At 53.5% G+C, this 26,737-nt stretch overlaps 2 protein-coding genes across 11 annotated transcripts; one reads left to right on the top strand and one right to left on the bottom strand.

The window, feature by feature from the left end:
* Positions 1 to 1,526: 1,526 nt before the first annotated feature.
* LOC114602925 (polycystin-1-like protein 3) lies at positions 1,527 to 18,312 on the top strand. 7 transcript variants are annotated; one of them, XM_077931663.1, is made up of 29 exons: positions 1,530 to 1,636; positions 1,789 to 2,220; positions 2,696 to 2,827; positions 3,037 to 3,201; positions 3,459 to 3,592; positions 4,374 to 4,500; positions 4,626 to 4,751; positions 4,970 to 5,198; positions 5,980 to 6,164; positions 6,339 to 6,569; positions 6,888 to 6,989; positions 7,311 to 7,489; positions 8,287 to 8,433; positions 8,880 to 9,073; positions 9,487 to 9,683; positions 9,804 to 9,972; positions 10,170 to 10,362; positions 11,299 to 11,551; positions 11,893 to 11,995; positions 12,124 to 12,267; positions 13,419 to 13,604; positions 14,043 to 14,334; positions 14,696 to 14,829; positions 15,002 to 15,126; positions 15,676 to 15,836; positions 15,939 to 16,149; positions 16,266 to 16,367; positions 16,620 to 16,751; positions 16,910 to 18,312. In XM_077931663.1, the coding sequence occupies exons 1-29, from the start codon at positions 1,550 to 1,552 to the stop codon at positions 17,021 to 17,023; spliced, it is 4,986 nt and encodes a 1,661-aa protein (XP_077787789.1). In that variant the 5' UTR covers positions 1,530 to 1,549; the 3' UTR covers positions 17,024 to 18,312. The 7 variants fall into 7 exon arrangements, with proteins under 7 accessions (XP_077787793.1, XP_077787791.1, XP_077787789.1 ...); XM_077931664.1 differs by having other exon boundaries at positions 3,462 to 3,592; XM_077931665.1 differs by lacking the exon at positions 2,696 to 2,827 and having other exon boundaries at positions 1,529 to 1,636.
* Positions 18,313 to 18,464: 152 nt separating this feature from the next.
* On the bottom strand, positions 18,465 to 26,689 carry IST1 (IST1 factor associated with ESCRT-III). 4 transcript variants are annotated; one of them, XM_028739812.2, is made up of 10 exons: positions 26,448 to 26,689; positions 24,669 to 24,768; positions 23,323 to 23,503; positions 23,103 to 23,190; positions 22,750 to 22,833; positions 22,218 to 22,328; positions 21,923 to 22,129; positions 21,602 to 21,694; positions 19,965 to 20,013; positions 18,465 to 19,547 (listed from the first exon to the last, which is right to left on the bottom strand). In XM_028739812.2, the coding sequence occupies exons 2-10, from the start codon at positions 24,754 to 24,756 to the stop codon at positions 19,342 to 19,344; spliced, it is 1,107 nt and encodes a 368-aa protein (XP_028595645.2). In that variant the 5' UTR covers positions 24,757 to 24,768; positions 26,448 to 26,689; the 3' UTR covers positions 18,465 to 19,341. The 4 variants fall into 4 exon arrangements, with proteins under 4 accessions (XP_028595645.2, XP_028595648.2, XP_028595647.2 ...); XM_028739815.2 differs by having other exon boundaries at positions 18,465 to 19,541; positions 26,448 to 26,685; XM_028739814.2 differs by lacking the exon at positions 26,448 to 26,689 and adding an exon at positions 25,876 to 26,284.
* Positions 26,690 to 26,737: the final 48 nt, after the last annotated feature.

The following is a 26,737-nucleotide window of genomic DNA, read 5'->3' on the forward strand; positions in this document are numbered from 1 at the left end:
CTTCCTCGCAGGGGTGCAGACAATGGCACCCTCTTCTTTGCAAACAAGAGGGCCCATCTCCAGCTGGAGCGCCAGGTGCTGCACCTGTTCAGCCTCTGGGTGTGGCGCTGCTCTGCTCCTCTTTTCAGCAGCTCCCCCACCTGCTTTCACAGTTCGTGGGCTGAGCGTGCACGGTGTGGGGGGGGGGCCCGGCGGTTTAGACTATTAAAGGGGTGGCCCCGGGCCAGCTTGCTCCAAAGAGGGAGCGGCATGGGGATCCCTATAGGGATGTGGCTCTGGCTCTGGGCCGCACAGGTCTCTTCGGAGGAATCGGAGCCCGCCTGCCTGCCTGTGGCAGGAGAGGACTGCTATCGGCTGCTCCGGCGGCCACAACCCGCCTTGGGTGCAGTGATTTGGTGCGGACGATCCCACGGCCGGCTCCTCCACACGTGGAACCAGCAGATCCAGGACGCCCTGCGCGACCGCCTGGACGACAGGAGCAAAACCTGGATCGGGGCTGCAGCAAAGGCGCTCCCAGAAGTGAGCCACCCTGGCAAAGGTGAGAGCGGGGCGGGGGCGCAGAGGCCCAACAGCAGCACCGCAGAAGAGGGGCAGCAGCAGCCAATTCCAGTATACTCTCCCGGGATGTGTGTTATTCCCCACTCAGCATCTCTGACTCGCCCAGACGCCAAACCCCTCAGGGCAAGACCGCCACCCCCCCTACACCAGGTGGGACCACCGTCTTCTCGTGGGGATCGAGGCGGGGCAGCCAAGCTTCTCACTTCAAGGGCCCAGCCAGGCCCTGCAGACCCTTCCCTCCGTCAAGGGACCCCGCCCACCAGCGTTTCAAGGACACTCAGGGTGGCAACCCTCCTCCCATGCCAATCCTCGCTGCTGATGGCTCAGCTCTGCAGTCTGTGACAGGCAGTCAAGGAGTGGGGAGGGTTAAAAATCATAATAATGCAAGGCTGTCCGAGGGTTTGCTACCAGGCACTCACTCACCCTATGCAAAGGCTCCCCTTAAACCACTTGCCACCACTGGGAGACTCTCGTCTGGAGAGGGAGCGGAGCCCTACAGGACAGCCTCAGCCGGAAAGCCTTATCCTAATAAAAACAAACAACTGGCGGGCTGGTGCTGAGTGTGGGGTGGCGGGGAAGAGGGATAACCGTGTCTGACGGCGGCGCCTACTCTCCGCAGACCACTGCAAAATCCTCGTCCGGAATGGGGACCAATTCTATACCAGGAGGGAGGAGTGTGACCAGAAGCACTTTTTCATCTGCCAGTCTGGTGCGTGAGTCTGCCCGCCCCCCCCCCCGGGGGTGGGAGTTCGCGCCCTCATTCACGGCCTCGTTCGCGGCCTCCAGCTTCAAAGAGCGAGAAGGACCTCGTGGCTGAGCTGAGGATGAGACTCTCTGGAAGCACGCCTCTGGAAGCACCCCCCGCGAAGCACGCCCTTTCGAGGTGGCTGCAACCCCGGAGGCAGGGCCAGGGCCAGGCTCTCCCGAGGCGGCTGGGCTGGGCCGTCGCAGGTCCTAGAACCATCCCTGCCGCCCCGGAAGCGCCGCTTCCATGAATCCTCCCGAGCTCAACCCCTTCTGCTCTCTGTCCGCTACAGGCCCCCCGAGGACGCCCCGAGAGACTTCCACGCCCTGGGTGGTAAGTTCCCGCCAAAGCAGGTGCCTGCGCAGCCGTCGAACAGGAACGGGCGAAGGCTCTCTAGGCCGCCGTCGCTGCGCAGCGCCCCCTGGGCTGACTGCAGCGCACCACCGAGCAGCCGGCCCTGGTGACACTCTCTCCCTGTCTCCCAGAGAACGACCTGCCAGCATTTGACGTGCGGCCCGACGGAGGCGACGCCCATTCTCACCGAAGAGCCGACGGCGACTGCTCCTCTGAGCGCCCAGCCCTCCGCCGCGACTCCTCCGCCGCCCAGTGCTCCTCCAGGAAGCAGCACAGTTCGCCAGCCGACCACCGCTGACATCCAGTCATTCCTTGGGACCAGGCCAGAACTCGGCACTCCCCGCCATCCGCCGAGCAGCCCCAAGTCGGCATCCAGCACCTGGCCAGCCAGCAACAGCAGCCAGACTCACCCCAACTCTCGGACCTCAGCCCCAGAGCCCAGCACTCAGCCGCTGCCCACCAGCAAAACCACCTCGGGGGGTACCAAAAGCCACGAGTCCAACACCAGCCCGGACTCCTTCACCTTCAGCCCTAGAGACTTCCCCCCTGAGGACCAGGGGAAGGTAGGGAGACATCTGGACTGGCACCTGCCCCCACCCTGGTGGCACCTTGTCCAGACAGGCTCTCCTCTCTCTCCGTCCCATACCCCACACCCTGCTCCGGAGATGCCAGGTGGGGGTGGGGTGTGCGTTGCAGGATTCTTCCTTTGCACCTGGAAAAATCAACGCTGAGGTGCAGATCAAAGATGAGTGTGACTCCTATGTGATTTCCCAGGGATCCAAAGTCACTTAGTGAGTGATTTCCAGACTGGTTTTGCCCACAGCAGAAAGGGGGGCAAGTGGCTCTGGGGAGGTGTGGGGGGATGTGTGGCTCCCTCCCGCCTAGCCTCCTTTTCAGGTCTTCCCCCTATAGGGTAGAGTAGCCTTCCTAGAATTAGAGATTTAGCGATAAGCTCTACTTGCAGGCTTACTGACAGCGTAATAGGGCAACCAGGCCCCCTTCTCCCCCAGCCCCTCTCACTCAGGGTCTGTCCCACAGGCCCTAGAGAAGGTGCTGCACCAGTTCAGCCAGGCTGTGCAGACCCCAGGCCACCCTATTGCACTGGAGCAGGCAGCCCGGATGCTGGAGAATTTGACAAATTTCCATGCTCTGCTCTCAGACGATGCCCAGGTACTGGCATGTGGCAGGGAGGGTGGGTGGGTGGGTGGCACCCCTGATCTAAGGGTCTGTCCCCTGCGGCCTATTCTCCCAGTCCTTGGTTGAACCAGGCTCTACCCAGGCTATGTACAGAGGCAAGCCTGCCGCTTGGCACAGCCAGCCTCACCCTTGCACCCCCAAATCAGCCCCGCCAGATGACCAGCCCTGCCTTGTTCCTACAGGCCTCTGCCAGCCAGGCACTCCTCTCCCTGAGCTCTCAGCTACTGAGGGACCACCCTGCCAGCAATGCCTCCTGCCTAGACCTCGCATCACAGGCTCTTTTCCACGCCCTCAGCAACCTCCTCCAAGCCTCAGGCAGCCAGACACCCAGCTTCGGCCCGCAACAGGTGGGGGAGAAAGAGGACCTGCAGGGGTCGGGTGGAGGAAGCTATTCTGACCTGCTCCTTCCTCCTTCACTCTTTCCTAGGCCAGCAGAAGGATGGGGTTGCCAGCTCAGGCCTGCTGCATGGCTGGGTCTCATTCTGAAGGCACCCCCTTTTGTCCAGGCCTTCCCATTGGTCTGAGCCCATGGGAAGGGAGCTGAGCTTCCCGGCTCCCCACCCTGGCTCTGCCCAGCTCCTGACCACACCTGGCCTTTCTGCAGCAGGAACCAAAGGTCCTGGAAACAGCATTGGAAGCCCTTCCTCTGATCCAGACGGGGCTCCTGTTGGGAAGCTCCACCATGGAGGAATCCACAGTAACTGTGGTGTCTTCTGTGCTCAGCACCACCCTCAGCAGGTACCAGTCTCCTCTCTCCTAGGCACTGAAGAAGGGGGGGGGGGCTTGCTCAGGGCAGCTGGGGAACTGAATGAATTGTTTGGTTGCCAATTACCTATTGGAATCCTTTTGGTACGCAGAGTAAGACATTGTTCAGAGAATGCATCTTGGTTAGGGGACAGACTTTTATGAGTTACAATCTCACACACAGGGATGTTTGTAGTTAAGATAAATAATAAAGGAGTCTATTACATTATTTTTAAAATTATTACTACATTTATAACCCACTTTTTTCTCCAAAAAGCTCAGGATAGCTCACAGACTTCTCCTTTTTTCCATCTTATTCTCATAACAACCCTGCGAGGTAGGTTGGGGCTGAGAGATAGTGACTGGCCCAAAGTTACCCATTGGGTTTCATGGCTGAGAGGGGATTTGAACCCTGGTCTCCCACGTCCATGTCTTGCACTCTAACCACATAGTTGGATAGAAAAGTTCCAAGTTCTAGCCTAACAAGTCTGTACTAGAGCATGGTAGCCATGCTGGCTCCTGTCTTATCTCAGAGGAGAATTCTTCTTGGAGAGAGAAATGTGAGAGGAGCAGGAAGTTGTGAAACAGAGTGCAGCCTGAGAATATCAAAAGAGATAGAGAGGTGAGCTGAAGAGGTTAATGACACAAAGGTAGTCTGGGAATCTGGAGGTCTCGAACTCTGTTCTATCTGTCCTAACCTACGCAAGACCCCTCTTCTGAAAATGGAGTTGCAGTCAAACTTTCAACAGTAACCCCTCTCCCCACTCCCTACCAGGTGTGACAAAGCCTCCCTGCCCCATGCCTCCTTCCACCTGCTTCAGCCAAGGGGCCTGAACGTAACCTTCCCATCCAGCTCTGCTCTGGAGCCAGTTCTGAGCCAGCACCCTCAAGTACAAGTCCAGGTAAGGTGGTAGTGGCTTGCTGTCCACTGGGTCCTTGTAGGGGGACATAGCGCAGGGCTGGCAGGGCGTGGAGGTGGGGCAGAGGGCACCCCCACAGCTCGCTCTTGCTCTCATCTTCATTCTAGGTGGCCTCCTTTGCATTCAATCCTTTCCGGCACCTGGATGGGAAGCCGATCAATAGGACGGCAAGTATCGCTCTCATGGCCAGCGAAGAGTCCATCGGTGTCCACAATCTTGCAGAGGAAATAGAGGTGAGAATGGATACTGTACTGGGAAGTTCTCTCATCAGGGGGGACTCTTCTCTCAGCACCCAAGTGGCATGGAGAAGCAGCGCTGTCCAAGGTCCAGCTCTGGATCAGAGATAAGCACTTTGTGCTGTATGGCCTGATGGGAGACAATATGTGCTCAAGGACCAGTGGGGGGACGCACGGACTGCAGGGCTGACCATAGGCATTCTGTCTGCTTCCAGATTGGGCTCAGTGCCGAGGCTAGTCCTGAGGCCCCTCACACTCACTTGACTGGCAACGTCAGGAACTTTGACATTGTGGTAAACATCACATCAGTAGAGGATGCCCTGCTAGTATCGGTGGAATCCAGCACAGTGGTCCAGATCACCTTGCACCTGGGCCTCCAACCTGAGCCCAACAAGAACAGCAGCCTCCTCAACACCACCCTGCCCAGCAGCGGATGGCAAGAGGGTGAGGACTTGTTAGAAGGAGGCTAGAGGGCAGGTGCTGCTTTGGGACTTCCTATTGGAGCATCTGACTGACCTCTAGGAGAATAGTGCTGGACTAGAATGGCCATTGGCCTGATCTTCTTATGCTCATACATACAACACAATGCTGCATGTATCCCCTTAAAAGTAAGTCTCATTGGAGTTCAGTGAGGTAACTCTCAGGTAAGTGGGCATAGCTTTGAGGTGTTAACTTCACCGGCTGTTCTGGGTTTCAGCCATAAGACATGACCTGTATGGCAGGCTTCCTCAAACTCGGCCCTCCAGATGTTTTGAGACTACAATTCCCATCATCCCTGACCACTGGTCCTGCTAGCTAGGGATCATGGGAGTTGTAGGCCAAAAACATCTGGAGGGCTGAGTTTGAGGAAGCCTGCTATATGGGAACAATTTACCTCTATAAATAAAAAGGGAAAGTTGCAAAAGTATACAGATTGAATCAGCTGTGTTTCAATTATTTAATTGCCCATTCAATTCATTTAATTGCAAATTACCATGATGTAGTGGTCAGATTTGCACTGTGGGAAACATCAATGGGAAATTTGATTTAAATCGCTTAGTTAAATCAGCCCGTTTCTTCATTTACATAATTGACCAAACCACTTTGATTTAAATTTGTGCACCTGGGAGTAGGCACAGAGGGAGGGGCTTGAGGAGCTGGGGCCAGGCAGGACTGTGTCCCCCAGTGGGGGAAGGTGTGGGTGTGGTCCCTCTCTGCTCTCTTTGACTCACTGCTCTTGCTTCAGAGGGTATCTACACATGGGTGATTCCTCCAGAGGAGCTGCAGCATCATGGCCTGGGCACCTACTACATCTCTGCAGAGGTGGCTCCCCTCTCTCAGGGCCCCTGGAACCTCTCCATTCACACCATCATCTCTGGATGCTACTACTGGTCCAGCCAGCATCAGGCCTGGAGAAGTGATGGATGTCGGGTATGCAGTAGGGTCAACCAGGCCAGAGGGCTGCAGGGCATGAAGCAAGCCTTTGCTTCCATGCTGAGAGAAAAAAAACGTAGGGCGGAATGTCATGGGGAACCAAATGGAGCAGAACTATTGAGACCTCATCCTCCTGTGTTGGTTTCTAATGCATCAGTGCTTCCCTCCCAGGTGGGCTCCCAAAGCACCCTCCACAGCACCCAGTGCTTGTGCAACCACCTCACCTTCTTTGGGTGCGTCGCCTTGGTCCTGCCACACCTGATTGACCTTCACAACACTGCAAAGCTCCTGAGCACCGTGGGCCAGAACCCCTCTGGGCTGGCCTTGCTAAGCAGCTTGTTGCTGGGCTATGGAGCTGCCCTCGTTTGGGCTCAATGGAGACAGAGAACGGATGTTAAGAAGGTGAGGGGAAAGGGCAAGCAAAAGATTTATGATGGTGGTTTGGGGTTATTAGCATTTGCAGGCCAGAGACACCCACCCCCCATCTGCCCTCATTCAGGCCCTTCTTGTCTGATGTGCTGAAATGAGGAACAATGGAAGTTTTTCATTGGAAATGCAAACGGGTCATGAGAGAAGACATTTTACACCGTCTTTTTAGGGTATGAGATATTTATTCAGCAAACAGCTGAGAGCCAGACACCCTGGAAAAGCCGACTTGCTGAAGTGGGGCTTGGCCATTTCTAGGGCCACCCACCCCATGTGTGTCTCTCCCCCCTCCAGGTGAAGGTCACAATCCTAGCAGATAATGAGGCCACTGCCTGCTTCCCTTACCTGGTGCAAGTCTTCACAGGCTACCGCCGAGGGGCTGGGACCTCTGCTAAGGTAGGGGAGGGTCTTACTTCCCTGCAGGCCCACTTTGTACTGTCGATGGTACAAGTGCTGCCCATCACGTTCCATGACCTCGGGCACCTGCCCACAGAATCTGGGCCGAGTCTGGCAGATCTCTCCCTATTGGGGAGTGGGTGTGTGGGGTGCAGGCTTCTGTGTGACTGGCTGCATGCAAAAGCCTGTCTTTGATGACAGCCTTCATGTGCTCCCTGCTTGGGCAAGGAACTGAGGAAAGGAAGCAATCCATGAACCCCACCCAGCATCCGCCCTCTTTTCCCTTTCCTTGATTGAACCTTTCTCCCTCCTTGGCTTGAGGTTATCCTGACCCTCTATGGGGCAGAGGGCCGGAGTGAGCCACACCTGCTACAGCACCCCCAGGGGCCCTCCTTTGAGCGAGGTGGGCGGGATGCCTTCCTCCTTGCCACTCAGAAGTCCCTGGGCAACCTCCACGCCATCCGCCTCTGGCACGACAGCACTGGGCCCATCCCCAGCTGGTAAGTCCATGGCCCAGCGAGGGCTGAGGGTGGGGGCCAAGAGGGTGGGGTTAGAGTGAACCAGACAGCAACTGGGATGCCAGGCAAGGAGGAGGCACACGACTGGCATGGGAGAGTCCATTGGCAGCACCAGACCTTATCAGATGCTAGTAGGCGAAGGGGCACTGCAGCTGGCATACCTAGTCCTCCCATGCCATGGGGTTGTGCTGCCAGGGCCTGGACACATGCAGAATTCCCAGGTCCTCAAAGATACCTCCTTTCGAGCCTATGCTGAAGAAATTCACAAGATCCCCCCTGTCCAACTGTAGCAAAACTAGCATCAGGTCAGTTGGACATTCCAGGGGGACGATGGAACTGTGGCATGTCTTGTCCCACCCAAGGTTCATGCTCACCATGTTAAAGGCCAGCTTTGGCTCCAGAGGCCACATTGTCATGTCAAATAATGCATATGACCCACCTTTGGTCTGAACCCCCAAACATAAAGGATACATCAGGGAGGGAATACACTTCCATCTCCAGTCTTTTCCCAAAGCTGCTGGGCAAATAACGCTTTATGTATAGGTTAACTTGGAGCAGAGCTTCCCTTGTGCTTGGAGGAAGCCACATGCAGCTCTCTGCTTTGGCAAGGTGATGAGGGCAGAAGGAAAAGATCCCCACTGCTTCCCTTTAACCTGCAACTCTTGAGTGATGGGGGAGTGGGGGCAGATCCCTTGGCTGCAGCTAATGGGCACCACATGACTGCTTGGCAGTGCCACCCATGTGTGGGCAAACGACTGAAAGGCCTGAGCCTCCTGCAGGTTTGTGAGGCGGCTGGTTGTCTGTGACCTGCCTGCCAAGAAGAAGTGGCATTTCCTGTGTGACTCTTGGCTGGCAGCTGACCTGGATGACGGCCATGTGGATAAAGTCTTTGCTGCTGCCTCCGAGAGGGATCTCCTGTCCTTCAGGTAAATATGAGCCCCACCCACCCACCTCCTGCCAGTTTGTGGCATCTCTGGAATGTGTTTTTGCCCTTGGGGTTTTTCTGCCCCTGATCTACCCAACAGGTACCTTGCCTTTGACTGAATTATGCTAAGAACACCTGTGTGAAAAAGCAATATGCAGACATCAAAAAATAAAAGTCAGGGAATGGCAGGCTTTGTCCCAGAATCTGCTTGGAATGACAAATCTCAGACCCAGTGAAGAAAGTTCCTTTGACTATACACAGAGAGGGCCTTTCTCTCCCACCCACCTGGGAGTTGGGTCTTCCTTCCAGGTCAGAGAGTATGATGCAGCTTCCAGCTCCTCTCCATTCAGAAATTATGTGCAGCAGGAAAGGTCCCACCCTGCTCCTGGCCCTCGACCCTCTCTGGCTCAGCCCCCACCAAATACATCCCTTATCCCACTTCACCAGGTACCAGTTCTGGTCAGGGCTGGTGGACAAATTGACGCAGGAGCACCTGTGGCTGTCGGTGGTGACCTGCTCGCCCTGGAGCCCCTTCACCCGTGTCCAGAGGCTCTCCTGCTGCCTGGCCCTCCTCTGCTGCACCTTCCTCATCAACATCATGTTCTGGAGAAAAGAGGCTGGGTCCAGAAGCCCTGAGGCTGGTGAGTCGGCTGCCAGCTGGAGACTAGCCTAGCCAGTGCCTTTCCTTGTCCCCTGCCCCAACATGATGCAGGTGGGCGCTGGGCTGGGGGCAGGTGAGTGGGTGGGGTAGGGAAGAGGCTGACTTCCCACCACTTGCCATGGCTCACAGCCCCCAAGGCAGAGCCCTAAAGGGTCCTGTATTTGTGCTCCTGTCCCCATGCTCCACCTTCCATGCATAGGGCTTGCATGTCTCTAAGTAGCAATGAGGATTCTAAGCTTCACAATGGAGCTGGGAGTCCCCCTCTGCACCCCGCCCAGCATTTTTGGCATCGAAACTGCCTCAGCCACAGCAGTGATCCTTTCAGCCACCCCCTCCTCCTGACTGAAGGTCTCTGTCTGCCCCTCCTCTGCCCCCCCCCCGCTCCTGAGACAGGGCCTTTTATGGTGACTTGGCACGAGCTGCTGGTGAGTGTGGAAACAGCCATCTTCCTAATGCCAGTGAGCCTACTGATCAGCCACATCTTCCAGCTGGTCCAGCCCCCAGCCCCAAAGCCTCCGGCTGCCAGCCCTGAACTCCTGCAGACTGTGATGCCCCCCAAGCAGGTGATGCCCCTCACACGAGTCAAGCAGGTGAGACCCCCTCCTCACAAGTCCCTCCAGTCAGCAAGAGGTCCTGAGCGGTCAGTCTCCCAGCACCAGCCTCTGCCCTGATGGGTGCTTGGCACTCTTGCCCTGCTCTCTCCATTGCAGGAGCTGGAGGAGACCCTGGGCTTCCTCTACAAGAACAGCCTCTGCCAGTGCAGAGCCATGGACAAGTTCCCTGGGACTTCTGAGCAAGTACCAGAGCTTGTGGCTGCTCTGTGTGACCTCATTGAGTCCCACCTCCAGCACCAGAAGGACCTGGAAGGTCCCCCTCAGGGTAAGAGTAGCTTGTCTTGGCAACGGATGCGAACACCACTCCCTTCCTCTCAGACAGAGAGTGCGCCACCCTTCCTCATGCTCTGTGCACCAGTTTGTACCTTTGGGGAGCTGAGCAACCCTTGACTCAATTGGAAAGAGGAGGGGGAATTAAGGCTCTGTAGGGTGAGAGTGATGCCTCTTTGTACTTGTTTCCAGAGAGGCGCTTCAACCTCCACAGCTACCTGAGCCATGTGCTGGATGACTTGGGGACTCAGCTCGGCAGCCTGGATTTGTGCAGCTTTCCTAACCCCTATGACCATCTGCATGCAGTGGACCAACTACGGAGAGTCCAGCAGCACCTAGAGCAGCAGCAGGCCCAGCCTTGGCCCAGCACTGAGGGGCCTGGCAGGTAGCCCCCATCCGGAAGCTCCCCTCATCTATCTCTTCCCCACTCTCCTGGCCCCATTTCCTGGTAACATTATGCAGAGATTGCTCCAAACCCAAAATAGTACTTGGGGAACAAGATCCTCATTTGTAAGCTGCTGTGTTGCATCTACTGTACACACCCTACATATGTATACAAAGTAACACACCTAGCTAAGGTCAAAGTTCCTTCCATGAAATAGCTTGCAGGAAGAAACTAACCAGATATCTTCACACTCCAGGGAATGCCTTCAGGGGCTGGGCGAGGAGGCAGGTCGCAGTTACAGGAGATAGAAGCTGCCCCCCCCCCCCCGGACTCACCAGTGAGGATGGGGGTCGCATATGCAGCAGAGTGCTCAAATGTGACCCAGAAACAGAGTGAGGCAACAGTCCAAGGGCACCACCGCAGTCGAGTTCAGGCAAGGTACAATGCAGCAAGGCAGGGCGATGAGAATCAGGAAATAAGGCACCAGAGACCTGTATTATTTCCTGCAACTAGAAGGCTCACTAGGGAGGCTTTATATGGTACTCTTGTCTCCTAAACTACACTCATCCACAGCCACTGACTGCTTCCTCACAAGCAGACTGCTGCCTCTGATTCCAGAGACTGGCAGGGGGAGCTGTTCCACCAACTGTTCTGACAGTTCCAGGGGTTTTTCATCAGGTACTAACCTGGAGGGCCCCTGGATCTATAGGGTATCTGGTTCATCTTCAGAGGACTCTGTGTCTGGCCCCGTGTCACACTCAGACCCAAAGCCAGCCAGTTTTCCCAGCCCACCCAATAATGGTCTTTTTCTTAACTGCCTATTGCTTTTTTTGCTTGGTCTGTGGGACATTTGCCCTCCCCACTGCACAGTTCCCTCCCTCCACTGGTGTTCCCAAAGGCTGAGGTGCCATTTATTCTCCTGTCTCTGTGTCTCAGTCCCACTGGGCCCAGGAGCGAGCTCAGCAGTTTCCCACTTGAAGACCCTGAGAAGGAGAGGCCGCCGTTCTCCCACTGTCTCCCCGGGAGATTCAGCTTTGCCTGCTGGCTCACAGTGGGGAGCATCAGCCTGGTTTCAGCCTTCTTCACAGTGCTCTACAGCCTAGAAATGAGCAGGGACGAGGCTGGGCACTGGGCCGTCAACATCCTGCTCTCAGTGCTACAGAACATCTTTGTAATGCAGCCCCTGAAGGTAACTTGGCCCTATCTGGGGTGCAGCTAACCTCTCCCACACCCTTGCCAGAGCCAGCATCTCCCCTCTTCTCCCTGACTCTACAAATGTCTTTGGTGTTCTGTGATTCTGCAGCAACACAGCAAGGTCAGAGGTCTGCAAGGATCCTCAGACCCCACATAAGTCCAGACTCTGGGTTTAATGCTTGTCCATCTCTCCCCCAATCTGCACCAGTAATGTGTGTAATGTTACTAACCATTCCATTTGTGGTGGGGCCTCTCCTGCATATTCTGCTAAGAGGGGCCCCAGACACCTGCCCTGTGGGGCTCCCCAATGGCAACCCTGTTCTCTCTCCTTCCCAGGTGTTGGCTCTGACCTTCCTCTTCTCACTGCTGCACAAGAGGGAGTTGTGGAAGGACAAGGGGCAGGAGCAGCAGCTCTGGTGGGCCCTGGGCCTTGTCACAGGTAATTCAAGCTCTCCAAACCCCCCTCCCCGTGCCTCCATCTGCAGTGCTCGATAGGGCATCTGCCTGAGCGGCCTCTGACCAAAGGGGGCCTTTTTCCTCTTGCTTGGGACTTTCCTCTCCCTCTAGCAAGGGGCCTACAACTGGAAGCTTATGGGCAGAGAGACTGGGCAGACCCAGCTTACAGACCCCCTGCCCTCCAGCCAATGGTGCAGCCAAAGGAACGAGCCTTGAAAGACAAGAAGTTGTACTCCTTGATCAGAGAGATTGCAGGTGAGACCAGGCACGAAGGCCAGTAAGGGCGTGGATGGGTTGTGCAACACTTCCTGCTCCCTCCCCACACCAAGCAGGGGTGAAATATGCTCAGCATTCACACTCCTAAGCATCAGTGGTTAAGGAAGCAAGCAAGACAGAGAATGATACCGAGGCCAAGGCCAGAATGGTGGGAGCGGCAGTCGCCTCTAGGAACACAGGAAGAAACTGCCACATACCATGTCAGAACATTGGGCTTACCTTACATTTTCATCAAAAAATTGCTTTGCACAGGTAACTACCATAGAGTTAGCAAAATTTTCAAAAGTAGGGGGTCCATGGCTTGGCTTTTTTAAAAATAGGGGGTCCTCAGTACAGTGTTACCTCGGGTTACAGATGCTTCAGGTTACAGACGCTTCAGGTTACAGAATCCACTAACCCATAAATAGTACCTCAGGTTAAGAACTTTGCTTCAGGATGAGAACAGAAATCACGCAGCGGCAGTGGGAGGCTCCATTAGCTAAAGTGGTACCTCAGGTTAAGAACAGTTTCAGGCTAAGAACGGACCTCTGGAACGAATTAAGTTCTTAACCCGAGGTACCACTGTAATTAGCTAATTGGGAACCACTGCTATAAACCATACATAACTCAGTGGGTGCAGAATCTGCTCAGGACAAATCTTCAGATGTAATTTGCAAAATTTAAACCACCAGCAGGGAACATCATACCCAAGGGCGTAGAAAGGGGTGTGTGTGTGTGCGGGGGGTGGGTGGGTGCGGTCTGCCCCGTGTCATTCCTGAGGGGGTGACAAAAGGGTGGCACTTACCGTGGGGCCTGGCCTGCAGTGCGCCCAAGCCATGCGTCTCTCCTGGGAGTGATGCAGTGGCTCAGGGCCCTGAGCTGCCCAAAACGGACTCCATGGGCAGATCACCACGCCACCCCCCAGGCGGATCACCATGGCGCCCCCATGGGCGGTGCCCCCCGCTCCCGCTGCTCCGGGTGCCGGAGCAGCTAGCTACGTCCGATCATACCTGGAAGCGGGTGGGTTGCTTAGATCTGGATGGGATTATAATTTGGCCTGTGAGGTTGTTCCCCCCACGTCGTCTGGCTGTAGGGATGCAAAATCCAACAGGACAAACTGTTTCGATCCACTTCCCTTTTCTGACACCCAGTGCAGCTTGTGTTCCTGGCTGTGCTGATGGTCCTCAGCTATACTGAGAGAAGCCCCAATGAGTTCTACTTTAACAACGCCCTCCAGAGGACCTTCACATCCCACCTGGAAGACATCCTTACCCCAGAGGAGTTGTATGGGTGGATCAGGGTGATTTTGCTACCTGGCCTCCATGGCAATTCTGAAGGTGAGCAGCACAAGGAACAGAGATAAAAGAGCCATCCTTCTGTATACAGGCAGCCCTCTGCTTATGGGCATTCTACTTGTGTGTGACTGCTTTTATGCGGGTCACCACAAAACGAATGCCTGAATAAATTGAAACAGTGTGCCTTCCCTTGCTCAGGGCCGCTGCCTGGAAGTCTCTTTTTGCTGCTCACTCACTGCGATGGGAGGGATTGTGGGGAAGGCTCAAGGCAGAAGCCTCAAGAGAGGGAAGGTGTGCCGGGCAGTGGCCCCAGCGGCACACACTGTATAAATTATAAAAATAATGGCCTCTTTAGGCTTTTTCAGTGTTGCCAAAGCTGAAACCTGAAATTTACCCAGCTTTTCACATCTGTACAAACAGCTGTGCACCTGTGTGTTTTGCTTCTAAGCAGCACATTTCTCCCCTCTCTCAATCTCCCAGGTTTGGCCATGGATGGAAACTCTTTCCTTGTGGGCAGTGTGCGGCTACGGCAGATCCGAGCCACAGGAGCCCCGCCAAAGCCAGGGCCAGCTTTTCTCCCACTCCAAGAGGGAAAGCAGGGTCCCACGGCCAGCTGGGGGCCTCCTGCTGCAGGTGGGAGAGGTCAGGCGAGTGCCTGGGTCTTCCAGAATGAGAGCACGCTGCAAGAGTACCCCATCTGGGGGAAGTTTGCTCTCTATCCGGGAAGCGGCTACCTGGCAAACCTTGGCAGAAACAAAAGCTACGCCTGGAGGTATGTGGACTGAGGGAGCTGCAGAACAGGCATCAGGTACTGAAAGCTCCAAGGGCTCTTTCTGGGCAGGTGTATCTCAGTCTCTGCCCACTATCTCCTGATCTGGTGAAGCTGTGGGAGAGGGTAGGTGAAAGCTAAAGACCCACAGTCCTGGCTAACAGTAGTGAATATGGCATTGCTAGCTGAAGTCTGGCAGGTGGTACTTGGGGGAGAACTGATCAACTGGGCAGGGCATGCAATAGTAAACTAGAGTTGTGTTTCTCTTCCCCTGCCGCCAGTAGATTTAGGTACAGCCCTTAGAATTCTCTCCCACTGCAAGGTGGATACACAATACAACTTTTTTCTGCACCATTCCCACCAGAACCCTTCGCTATCTGGAACGGAACAACTGGCTGGACAAAAGCACACGAGTCGTCTTCATTGAGTTTGTTGTCTACAATGCAAATGTCAACCTCTTCTGCGCAGTCACGCTGATCTTGGAGGCCAATGGGATAGGCAAGAGCGTGTAGTAGAGACAAAGGGGGCCTAGCCCTGCAATGGGCCTCAGAGGCAGGATGGCTGTCCTGGGGCTGTTGGGGAGGGAGAAGGAGAAAAGGTGTTCCCTCTTCCTGGGAGCCAGCCTTGCTTGCAGCCTCCATGCTTGACCCTGTGCCTGTTTCTGTGGCAGGGGCCTTGTTCAGCAAATCGGAGCTGCAAATTCTGCGCCTCTATCCAGACCTCCAGCTCGTCCTCCAATTTATCTGTGCCCAGATCACTTTTCTCCTGCTCATACTATACTACATCTTTGTGCAGGTGAGCGGGGCCTCTGTAAGGCAGCTTTGTTTCCTTAGCCTAGCACCCTCTGGATATTGCTGGACTACAACTTCCATCAGCTTTAGACAGCACTCTCAAGGTGCCTAGGGTTAGTGGGAGGTATCAGCCAGTACCAGCTCCCTGCGGGGGCCCTCTGGGTGCTTCTAGGCTCCCATCATTCCTGACCATTGCCATTGGCTGCCTAGAGCAGTTGGGCATTTGGATTCCCGCAACACCTGGAGTGCCGCAGGAGTGTCATCCCACCCTTGTTTTAGGGCAGTGTCAACCTTGGGTCCCCAGATGTTGTTGGACTATAACTCCCATCATCCCTGAGCTCTGGCCTTGCTAGCTAGGAACGATGGGAGTTGTAGGCCAAAAGCATCTGGGGACCCAAGGTTGAGAAAGGCTGTTTTAGAGGGTGGTGGTGTGTGGAGGTTGCTGTATTGCCAGAGAAAGAGCATCACACCACCACTGCTCCTTCCACTTGCATTCCCCCCCCCAAACATGTGGCTGCCTGAGTCAAGCCTGCTTCTTCCATGGGGCCAGCAGGGCCGGCAGTTGAAGCAGCAGAAGTGGAAGTACTTCAGCAGCAAGAGAAACCTGCTGGATGCCAGCACCATCCTCATAAGTGTGGCAGCTATTGGCCTTTATGCGAAGAGGCGCGTGCTGACAGAAGGCATCCTGAAGCAGCATCGCCAAGACCGCAACAAGTGAGTGTCTACCATCCGAAACAAGGGGCAGGGGCAGGCCCCCACTCAGCAGAGGCGGCTTTCACACACCCTAAAGCAAAACTCCCTCCATACCTCTGGCAGGTTCATCAGCTTCTATGAGATGGTGGAGGTTGACTCTGCTCTGACATACCTCATTGCTTTTCTGGTGGCCTTGACAACCATCAAGCTGTGGAACCTCCTGCGCCTAAATCCCAGAATGCACCTCATCACACAGACACTGCAGAAAGCCTGGGATGAGGTCCTGGGCTTCCTGCTCACACTTCTGGTGCTGCTTGTGGGTTATGCCATTGTGGTAAGAAGAGACCAGCCAACTGCAGGGAAACCAACCAAGGGCGGAGGGAAGAGCACCCCCACTTCCTGTGTCCTTATACCCCTCCCCCTATATCACCTTCACTCTCTTGCCATCAGTGCAACCTCATGTTTGGATGGAGCGTAGATGACTACAAGACCTTCTTTCACTCAGCTGTGACCATCGTAGGGCTTCTCATTGGAATCTTTAATTATGAAGAGGTGAGTGCCATGCAGCCCCCCTTTAGGCTGAGGCACACTGCTAGGCTGCCCTTCCAGGACACCACAGATTGCAGCAGACCCCCAGCCCCATTCAGCTCCCAGCTCAGCACCCAGAGAGACCTGCATGGATTTCAGCTTTCTGGGTCTAGAATGCCATGCTTCCCTGTGCCCTGCAAAGCACAGCACGGCCAACAGCTCTCTGCTAAGTGCATATGTAGGCACAGGGGACATAACTGTGCTCTTCATGCTTAGGTCATTGCTGTGGACCCCGTGTTTGGCGCTGTGCTGATTGTAACCAGCGTCATCTCCATGGTGTTTGTGATCATCAACCTGTTTGTCTCTGCCCTTTTGACGACCTTCAGCCGGGAGATGAAGGCTGCCAAGGTAGGTGTAAGCCCAAGCGGCTGGTGCTGCTCATCACCAGCCACCAGCCAAGCTTCAAGCAATTAAGCCTTCATGAGAAGCTGCTTGTGCCGCAGCCACCCCTCAGGATCTGAGTTCACATATAAGGCATCTCTCTCTCTCCCGGTTCATCACAACAGGCCAGCAAGGAGGAATCCATGTTGCAGCTGATTCAACTGAAGATTTCCACCTTGTTTGGAATCAAGAAACAGCCACCCTTCCCAGCAGCTTCCCGAAAGGAGCCACAGGACTGAAGTGGCATCATCCCACCTCCCCATTTGGACAGCTCTTTTCTATCCTAAAATGGGAAGGGTCACCATTTTCCAAGTATCACCAATGTACATGCTATCTTTAAGAATATCAGAGGTCAGCTGGGCTGGCAAGAAAATCTGTATGGCTTTTCTCCCACTTTTAAGCTGCCCCTCCCGCTCTTCAGCTAATTTACCATGTGATCTTGACTCAACATTACCTCATGCTACATCCTACTTCCTTTATCCTCGACACGCCTTTGAGTTGTTGGGACTAACCAAGGCAGAACAAATCTGACTGCCCAGAAATCCCCTGCTGCTGCCCTGCAGGTTGAAGAGCAAAACCGATCTTACTGCCTTCCAGCCCAAAGGCCGGTCAAGTCCCTAAACAGCAGGAGCCAGTTTCTTCTCTGCCCAAAGAGGCAGAGCAAAGGAGGGCTGTTCTTATTTATAGCCAATCCCAAATACTCAGTGGTGCACATCAATTAAGCCTTACAAATCAATTTATTTTTCATGTCGCTGAGGAACTCTTTACCTATTGCAGGGCTTAACCCCTGAGGAGACAAACAGGGAATTGTAGATTATACTCCTCTACCCAGCCACAGATTTGAAGAACTCATATGACAAAGGTGGGTCTGTTGAGATGCACAAAGGATACACTGTTTCAAGGTGAACCAGAGGGAGGAGATAGAAGGGTGGGTGGGGAAGAAGAGTGACTATTGCCCCTACCCACCCAGAGAGCTCAGTTTGCCCAGTGGGAGAGATCAAATCCATGAAAGGAATCCAATCCTGCCTTTCCTTAAAGGCAGCCAACCTCCAAGATGCAAGGATCCTTAAGCAGCCCTTACCTTAATCCAGAGGGGACCCTTCAGCCTGGCCCAAGCAGAAAGCACTCACCCCCCTGCTCCAACCTGTAAAGGTCAGCATAAATCCTACAAGGGCTAATTTCTCAAGAATGATAGCTTGACAGTTCTATCACATCACTGCAGAGAAGGACAGCTGCTTCAGCACCCAGGCACTTCCCCGTGCCCTGCAGGACAGGTGGCCCGCTCTTCTGAAGCTGCCCCTGCTGCCACCAACCACAATGTCTTGTGGGAAGCAAGTCTAAAGGGAGCCTCATAAATTCGCCTGTGGGCGGTGGTTGTGGGCTGCACTGCAGATCCTCAGGTGTGCGATCCAAACTGATAGGACTTGTTCCAAAATATAACTGCGAAGCCAAAGTAAAGGCAACACATTTGCATGCTCCTTTTTGCCAATATTTCCCTTTCCCTCAATAAATAGTACTCCTTGTTTGACTGGAAGTGTGACTGTCAGTCTGAAGGAACGGCCATGATAAGAACTGGTGGCAGCTGCCCCTCCATGTTGTAAACATACCATGCCTCCTTTGCTTCCCCTCCACCACTGCCAGAAGCCAGGAAATGTTATGTTTCACTTGAGACAGATCCAGTCAAGGCTATTCCTCAACTTTATTTAGAATTAATAGAGAAGATACAAACCAATCAAATTGTCCCAGAAAAGCCACATGAAAGAGTTACATACAGAGTGTTACATGGGAGAGCTGAGGTTGGCTGCTGGCACTGCAGCTGGTCTGTAAGAGCAGCAGAAGTTGCTGGATGTGTTGCTGCTGCTGTCACCACCACCACCCATGGCTTTGCCCTATAGGCAAGGGAAGAGGCTAGAGAACCAGGAGTGATGGCACATGTCAAGCAATGGCCCTGAACCCAGCCTGATGCAGAGCCACGTTAAGGCAGAACTGGGCTCACTCAAAGCTAGGAAAATGTGCCTGCTGCTCTGCAAGCCAGAGGCAGGAGGACCACTGAGCCACGAGGAGTGTAGACTGGTCAACTCCTGTGCCCCACAGCATCCCTCCCCAAAGGAAAGTCATAATGGCCCCGGAGGGCTCCCTGAGAACGTGGCAGGCAAAACAAAGCTATCAGGGGCCCAGAGCAGCTCCCCTTCCACAGCACATGCCTGGAGGGGGGGGGGGCGCTTCTGTCCAACTACGTTGCCCAGAATCTTCAGGTTGGTGTCCCTACACCACTGTCTGTCCAAATGAGAGGCCACCTACATCACTCCCTTTCCCCTCTAATGCCCGGCTGCAGACTGCAGAGCAATGCATTCGGAGGGATTGTTCCTGCTCCCATCTCAAAGAGGCTGTGCAGTCCCCCACTCCTGGAGCAGAATGTCAGAAAAGCAGTGGCATTTGGTGTAAGTACAGAAGGAAGAAAGGCCAAGCGGAGGAAGAGGAACGAGCACTTGGCCGTGCTAAGAGGGAAGGAGGAGGCAGCAATCAGGCCCATCGGCCCCCTGTTCAGGGGCTCTTTTTAAGTTTTCTTCTTCAGTTCCTCAAACCTTCGAGAGAGGTCATCGAAGTCAATGTCTTCTGAGGCGGAAGTGTTGGCACCAGCAGAAGCGGCAGGCAGCGTGTCTGGCACAGATGGCAACTCTGGCAGCACAAAATTATCGCCCGAACTAGGAACTGCAGCTGGTGGCCTCCCCCTCGGCTGTGGCTTTGGGGCTGGTCCTGCAGCAGACAAGAGTGACTGGTTACAAGCAGTGGGCAGGCTCAAGGCAGCGAAAACAGTAGTCTACCTAACAGTAGTAGGGGCAGGGGTAGGACCATTCTTCTTTTTGCTGTACTACAGTTAGTATATGTCCTGCAGAAGCGAGCACTTGCTGCACTTTAGTTAAGTCTTGCAGCTCCTACCAGTTGCTAAAGGGGCCCAAGCTCTCTGCCATGAAGAGTCCCAGTCTCTGCCCCCAACACACACACACACACACACACACACACACACACACACACCCCTCCCTCAGCAACTCAAGAGCAAACTCGAGTGAAGGGGACCAACTATAAACACAAGCACCAGCTTTCCCCTGACATCACCACCTCCCTGCCTCCTCACTGCCTTGCCAGCTCCACAGCCTCCCCCTCCGGCCCTGAACTCACCGGTCACCTGTGGGGATGGCAATTCCTTGTCAGCACCCATGTCATCAATCTGAAACAGAAAAAAGCTGGCTTTGCATGGAGCACCCCACACAGAACCACCACCTGACAACTCCCTAGAGGCCTATATGCAAAGCAGAAGACCATATCTGGTGTTCCCATCTTCTTTATGCAGCCTTGCCATACAGCAGAAGGAAGGAGGAAATGAGGGATCTGGAGGAGGAGGAAGCAGTCGTGGTGAGCCTGGCCTGGTGGTGCCATAGGTGAGGGAGAGCCGTTCAGCATGGCTGACTACCTGACTAGAAAGTGGCCCTGGCTATGTCCCCCAAGGATGGCCTGTAGCTCTTCACCATTGCTGGCAGTCTCACCTTCAACCTGACATGAAGCACCACCACCAGCAACCACAGAAGTCTGGAGAGCAGTAGCTGAACATTTCCACACTCTCCACTCCACACCCATTTCCACACTCTCTAGCTGCTCAGCCCACCCCCACATCTCATCCTCTACCCCTGCTGGCCAATGTCCTCTGCTCATGCTTTCCATGGGCAGCAGCCTGGTCTCTGAGACCAAGGTGACCTCTGAGTCACTGCCTGCAAGCTCATCCAGGCTGCTGAGATCATGCTGAAGCTCCCTTGGTATCATTATCACAGCCCCTCCCTCCTGCCTGGTAGACTCAAGTAGCTGCCCTGCTCGATCCCCTCAGCGGCTGCCTCCTCCACCACCACATCGTCAACCAAGGTGCGGCTGAAGAAGCTGGAGCAGCTCCTGGTGGACAGGCTGCAGGGCCACTGCTGGACCCCCTGGTCGTCCTCTAAACCAAGTGCAGTTGCCACTCGCTGCTCCAGAGGGACAGGCTTGTCTTGGACTTCCTCAAGTGGGAATGAGACTCCTGATTATTGAAAGTGACCTGGGCAAGTTTCTCCTCAACGATGCCTAGGCACTCAACATCCACCTTACCACTGGCGGTAGGCCTAAGAGCCCCATCATCTCCACCATGGCCCACTACTCGAGGACCCCAGCCAGTGCAACATCTGGCATTATGTGCATTTATGTGTATTTTAATGAACTGAACAGAGTGAAAGATTATGAGTCATGGGGGTACAGAGACTGTGTGAATGAACTTAGTGCTTAGCTTATATTTTTAATTGCTATTTTGTTAATGTTTTTAATATTGTTTTATAGATTCTATAATTGATTTGTTAATCACATGACTTGCTGTAATTGTGAGGTTTAGCTTATTTTTTAGCTGCTGTTTTGTTAAGTTTTTTATAGATTGCCACTGTTTTATTGATGTTTTATTGATAATTTGTTAATTATTTTATATGATGTATGCTGTATTTGCGACATGCTAGTATGTTTTATTATGTTATGGCTATTTATTGTTTGTAAGCTGCTTTGAGATGAAAAGCAACATAGAATGAATGAATGAAAAGCCAACATAGAAATGCAATAAATCAAAATCATATCAAAGATGCATGAAGTTTGCTGCAAGCTCAAATCCAGTGGATGGCAACTCCTCAGTCAGTCCAAGCGGGAAGGCCTGCCAATACCCAGCATTAGACTAGGGACAGCAACAGTCCCAGCAGAGAGGACTTGCCCTCCCAGCAATTCAGCTTTTGTTTTTCATCAGCAGTACTTACAGACTCATATGTTGGAGGTGTTGCTGGAATCTGAGGTGGGTGAAGGTTGGTGAAAGGCTGGTAGGTGCCCACCGGTAGCCCGTTGAAGTGCTCCTAAAAGGAGAAATTGTTAAGTCAGACCAGCACCCCTTTCTAATGGCATAATCAGATAGGCAATACCTGCCAGAACAGCTGGAAAACCTTGTTCACACAGCAGGTAGTGAGGTGTGCTCAGATGCTAACTCACCACAGTAGACTGCTATCCTTTCCTCCCCCCCCCCCCACTACCACCCCCAATCCCAACTTTACAGACTCCTGTTTCAAGCAAGACATAGGACTTACTGGTCCCTTTGGAGGTGGGTATGCAAAAGGGGGAGCTGGAGACGGCATGGGCATGGGCATTGGCATTGGCACAACTCCATCAGGACCAGCCATTGGGGTCATGAAGCCGCCGCCGCCGCCACCACCACCTCCATGGCCACCTTTCTTTGTATCATCCACGAATCCCACATCAATCAGGTCAGCTTCCACGCCTGCGGGAGCCTCAGCCTGGGAAGAGGAAGAAGCTGATGTCACATGTGGGAAAGGGAGCTGCTACTGAGGGAATTGAGAGTGGAACTGCCTCCCAGTCACTCACCATGACAACAGAGTCTGGCTCATAGGGCACGTTGTAGTTCTTTGCGATCTCAATCAGGTACCTCTCCACTAGGATTTTGGGAGGTGCCTCTACGCTCAACTTGTGCATCAGCTGGAAGGGAGGGAGGGAAGAGTGAGCCCTTCACTGAGCTGGGCAGGTCAAGAACACTTACCTAGCTAAGAGATATCCAAGCCAGAAAAAAGATAAGTTTCTACCTTGCCTGGTGAAGCACCACAGGCAGGACCACCTGCTGCAAACAACTCATCTTTATGAAGCACTGATATCGTTCCCTCCCATAAGAACAGCCTGCTAGATCAGCCTGTCTAGCCCAGCATCCTGTCCTCACAGTGGCCAAACAGATGCCCCAACAAGAAGCCCCTGAGTGGAGCAGCAGCAGTGCTGCGATTCCCAGCAACTGACTTCAGGAGCAGATCACTTCTGACAGCAGAGGAAGATGTAGCCATTGTGGTTAGTAGCTTCTGAGAGCCTTACCGCCATCTCACCCCCATGATGCCCTTCCCATTCCACTCACCCTGTCATTGACGGTCCCAATCTGGTTGCTCCGGCACAACTTGCCATACTCTTTGCTGTACTTGGCACAGAGCTGGTCAGCAACCTAGTATGGAAATGGCACACTCAAAACAGAGTCCAGGCACCACTGACTCCCCTCTATTTAAGACAGGGCACAGCAACGATCGCAGCACCCCTGGACAAAAGGTTCAGGAGTTTGGAGACTGGAGCCAACCTAAACTCCCAGATCAAACAAGAAAGTCACCAAGTTCTCTGAGCATCCTGTGAGGATAGATCAAAGTCTTTCCCCAACTGCTGCCCCCAGATGTCCAGGAAGGCTGAGCAGCCTGCCAAGACACAACTGGCACTACTCACCATTTTCAGCTCAGCCACCTCCGCTTGCAGTCGGGGGGCAGCCCAGATGAGGGTGGAGACAGCTTCTGCCAGGCCGGAGTCCAGCTCCCTGAAGGGACACAAAGTAAGGCAAGAGTGAACAAGTAGTTGAAAGACAAGGAGGACAAATAGGTCCCAGACCGAGGGGAGGGGACACGTGGCAGGCACCCAGCACCCTCTTCCCCATAGGCCAAGACCTTACTTCATAGATTGTATGAGGCCAAAGCGTGCCAGAAGCAAGTCACAGTAGAGCTCCAGGATCTCCATGGCCTCCACCAAGTAGTCCTCCCGGATGATGTGCTCCACACGGATGCGAGCCCGCTCATCTTTGCCAGCAGACAAGTAGTCAGCAATTTCCTTCCGTGCCTTCTGGGCTAGCTCAGCTGCAAGAAAAGGATTCATCATGGGGCAGCAGGGGAGGCCCACAAGCCTGGCCCTGCCTGGGGTGTTTGTGTATGCAAAGAGAGGGGCTCCACCAAGAAGGCCTGTGGGTTGTCTCCAACTAAATTACCATATCTTTCGCCCTATAGGACGCACTTTTTCCCCTCCAAAAATGAAGGCGAAATGTGTGTGCGTCCTATGGGGCGAACACAGGCTTTCGCTGAAGCCTGGAGAGCGAGAGGGGTCGGTGCGCACCGACCCCTCTCGCTCTCCAGGCTTCGCGCAGCTCTCCGCAAAGCACAGGAGCCCAGCGCTGGGCTCCCATGGCTTGCGGAGAGTTGCCTGCATGCTGAAGCCTGGGTGCGCTGAGCTCAGCACGCCCAGACTTTGCGCAGCTCTCCGCAAGGCGCAGGAGCCCGGTGCTGGGCTCCCACAGCTTGTGGAGAGTTGCCTGTTCTGGGGGCTGGGGTCGGGGGAAGCTTGGGCTTCCCCTACCCCCGCCCCACACCTGGGGGGGGAAAATACATTTTCCCCCTTTATTTCCCCCCCAAAAAACTAGGTGCGCCTTATGGGACGGTGCGTCCTATAGGGCGAAAAATACGATATACTCAGAATAAACATATTGAAATTAAGTAACCATGTCCATTCAATGAGTATAGTGGGGCTAGAAATGGACACAAGTCCACAAACCTAAGAACTCTTCACAGAATCCACACCCCCATCCCAATGACCACAATTCTCAGCATCTTTGAAATACAGTACACACACACACAAGCAATTCCACACTTAAACTCTGACATGTCAAAATAAATTAAAACAATTCTTTTAAAAGATAGTTAAAAAGACTCTTCTTAAAAACCTAAAAACTCCCTTTAAAAAATCAAGTCTTCAAAAAAGTTATATGATCTAAGAAAGTCTTTAAAAGAATCCTTCCAAAAGAATTTAAAAATTATAATGTAGCACCCTAGAGACCAACTGAGTAGTATAAGCTTTCGTGTGCATGCACACTTCTTCAGATACACTGAAACAACATGTGCAGGCTATAAATTAAGCATCTCTTAATTTATAGCCTGCACATGGTGTTGTAGGACACCACGACTACCAGCAACCTCCTGAATCACTGCTTTGGTGATGAGGTCAAGGAATTAGGTAGGAAAGTCCACTCACTTTTCTTTTTCTCCAACAGTTTAAGGCGATTGATGACAAGACGTAGGTTGACTCGCAAGCGCTCGGCCTTGAACCCAGAGCCTAACATGGTGTAGAATTCCTGCCAAGAATACAAGAGAGAAAAAGCCTACTGCCATGTGTGTTAAAGGCAGACAGCTAGCAGTTTCCTGTATAGATATATTCTACTTGTAATATTTATATATTGGTTTGCACATTTAAAGCCATTCCAGAGTTATTTAGAATAAAATACAAAATACATTTAAAATTCAAAAAAATGATACAAATATAAAACACAAAAAGTGCTCAAAAATTAATCTAAACACAATATTCCCTGCTCTACACAAGCAGGACACCAGTATTCTCAAAAATCTCAATCATCAGCGCTGTCCAAATGCTGAGAATAACTTTTTTGCATGGTTCTAGATTCAGGTAGGTAGCTGTGTTGGTCTAACGCAGTCAAAATAAAATAAAAAAATTGTCCAGGAGCACCTTAGAGACCAGCTAAGTTTGTTCTGGGTATAAGGTTTCGTAGGTATCTGAAGAAGTGTGCATGTGCACGAAAGCTTATACCCAGAACAAACTTAGGTAGCCTCTAAGGTGCTGCTGGACATTTTTTAAATTAATCAATTTATTTTTTGCATGGTGCTGGAGCATTTCACAATTGGAGCGGGGGGGGGATCCTGTTCTCTTGTTGCTACCTGCTAAACATCTTTTGGAGAGGCAGACAGTGAATGGTCTCACATCTCAGGATCTCGATTGGTTTGAATGTGGAAAGGTTGCGAGCTGTAATGTTTTATCTCCGTTGCAAATATATAATAAAGCAAACAAGCAAATATAAGTAATTTTAATGTGAATTGTCGTATACAGCAAGAATAAATGTTTGAATAGACTATAAATGCCAGCCATTTTTAAACAGAGCCCATACAGACTCAAGTGTGTGTAATAGTACAGTATGCCAAAACCTATTTAAGAAATGCTTTGTGTGTGCGTGCTTTTGTCTGTATGTATGTGTAGAGCACTTCCATCTGTGCAAGCAACAGATTTCTGGTTTTTTCCCCTTTTGTACATGATTTGATCAGCCAGGCCCAACCATATACAGCACAAGGGGCAGCTCACAACCTTGGATCTCTTTAACCAGTTTCAATCCCTGGAGGACAAACCTGCCCCGCTTTTCAGCACTGGAAGCGGTAGAGAGCTCAGCTCCCACCTATGTGGAAGCTGGTGGAGGATTTGCTCCAAGAGGGTGGGGGAGTTTGCAGGTAGTTGAACTACAGAGGCACGAAGGCAATTCTCAACTCTTCTTCCGGCAACGGCTTCGCTTTCGGCTAGACACAGGCAGCTGCCCGCTCCGGGTTCAGAGACCCCAAAGGCGAAACACGAGCGCCGCCCGACCCGTGGCCCAGACAGCCAGTTTCGATGTGCTACAGGCCCCAAGGAGGAGCCATTCCCGGCCAGCGGCAGGAGCAAGAGCCGGAAGGGAAGGCTGGGCAGAGGCCAAGCCCGCCAGCCGCGGACCAGGAAGCGCCGTTCCTTCGCTCGCGCCTCCCGCCACCGGCTGGCCGAAGGAAGCTTCAGGCGGCGGCCCCTCCGGGCCTCTCTCGCCTTTCCCGGGGCCCTTTCCTGCCACGGCCCGTTCCTCGGGCGAAAGGCGACCGGGAAGGCGGGGGAGGCTTGTGAGGGCGGCGGGAACCAGGACCTCGAGTCGTCCAAGGAGGGCAACGGCCCCGCTCCCCGGAAAACGCAGAGCCGAGCGAAGGCGGTCAGCCGGGACGGCCTTACCCGGGGGCGGGAGGGGGAGTCTTTTTGTCTCCGTCTGTCCCGGCAGGCAGCGAAGGTGGCGTCGGCGGCGTCACGGGTCCAGCCTCAGCTGGGCAGGCGGAGGGATACGTCTCTTCTCTGCTTTTCAGGAGGAGGTGGTGCGCGACAGCGACAGTAGCAAAAGCAATAGTCGTAGTTCTTAGCAGCGTCCGGCCCTCTGTCTGCGACGCGGCTTCTCCAAGACACAGTGCAGCGACGCACGGGGCGCTTTGTGTTTGTACGGAACTACTTTACGGGCGGAGGGATCTCTC

This window comes from Podarcis muralis, chromosome 7, assembly GCF_964188315.1.
Source record: "Podarcis muralis chromosome 7, rPodMur119.hap1.1, whole genome shotgun sequence".
NCBI classification, from domain to species: domain Eukaryota; kingdom Metazoa; phylum Chordata; class Lepidosauria; order Squamata; family Lacertidae; genus Podarcis; species Podarcis muralis.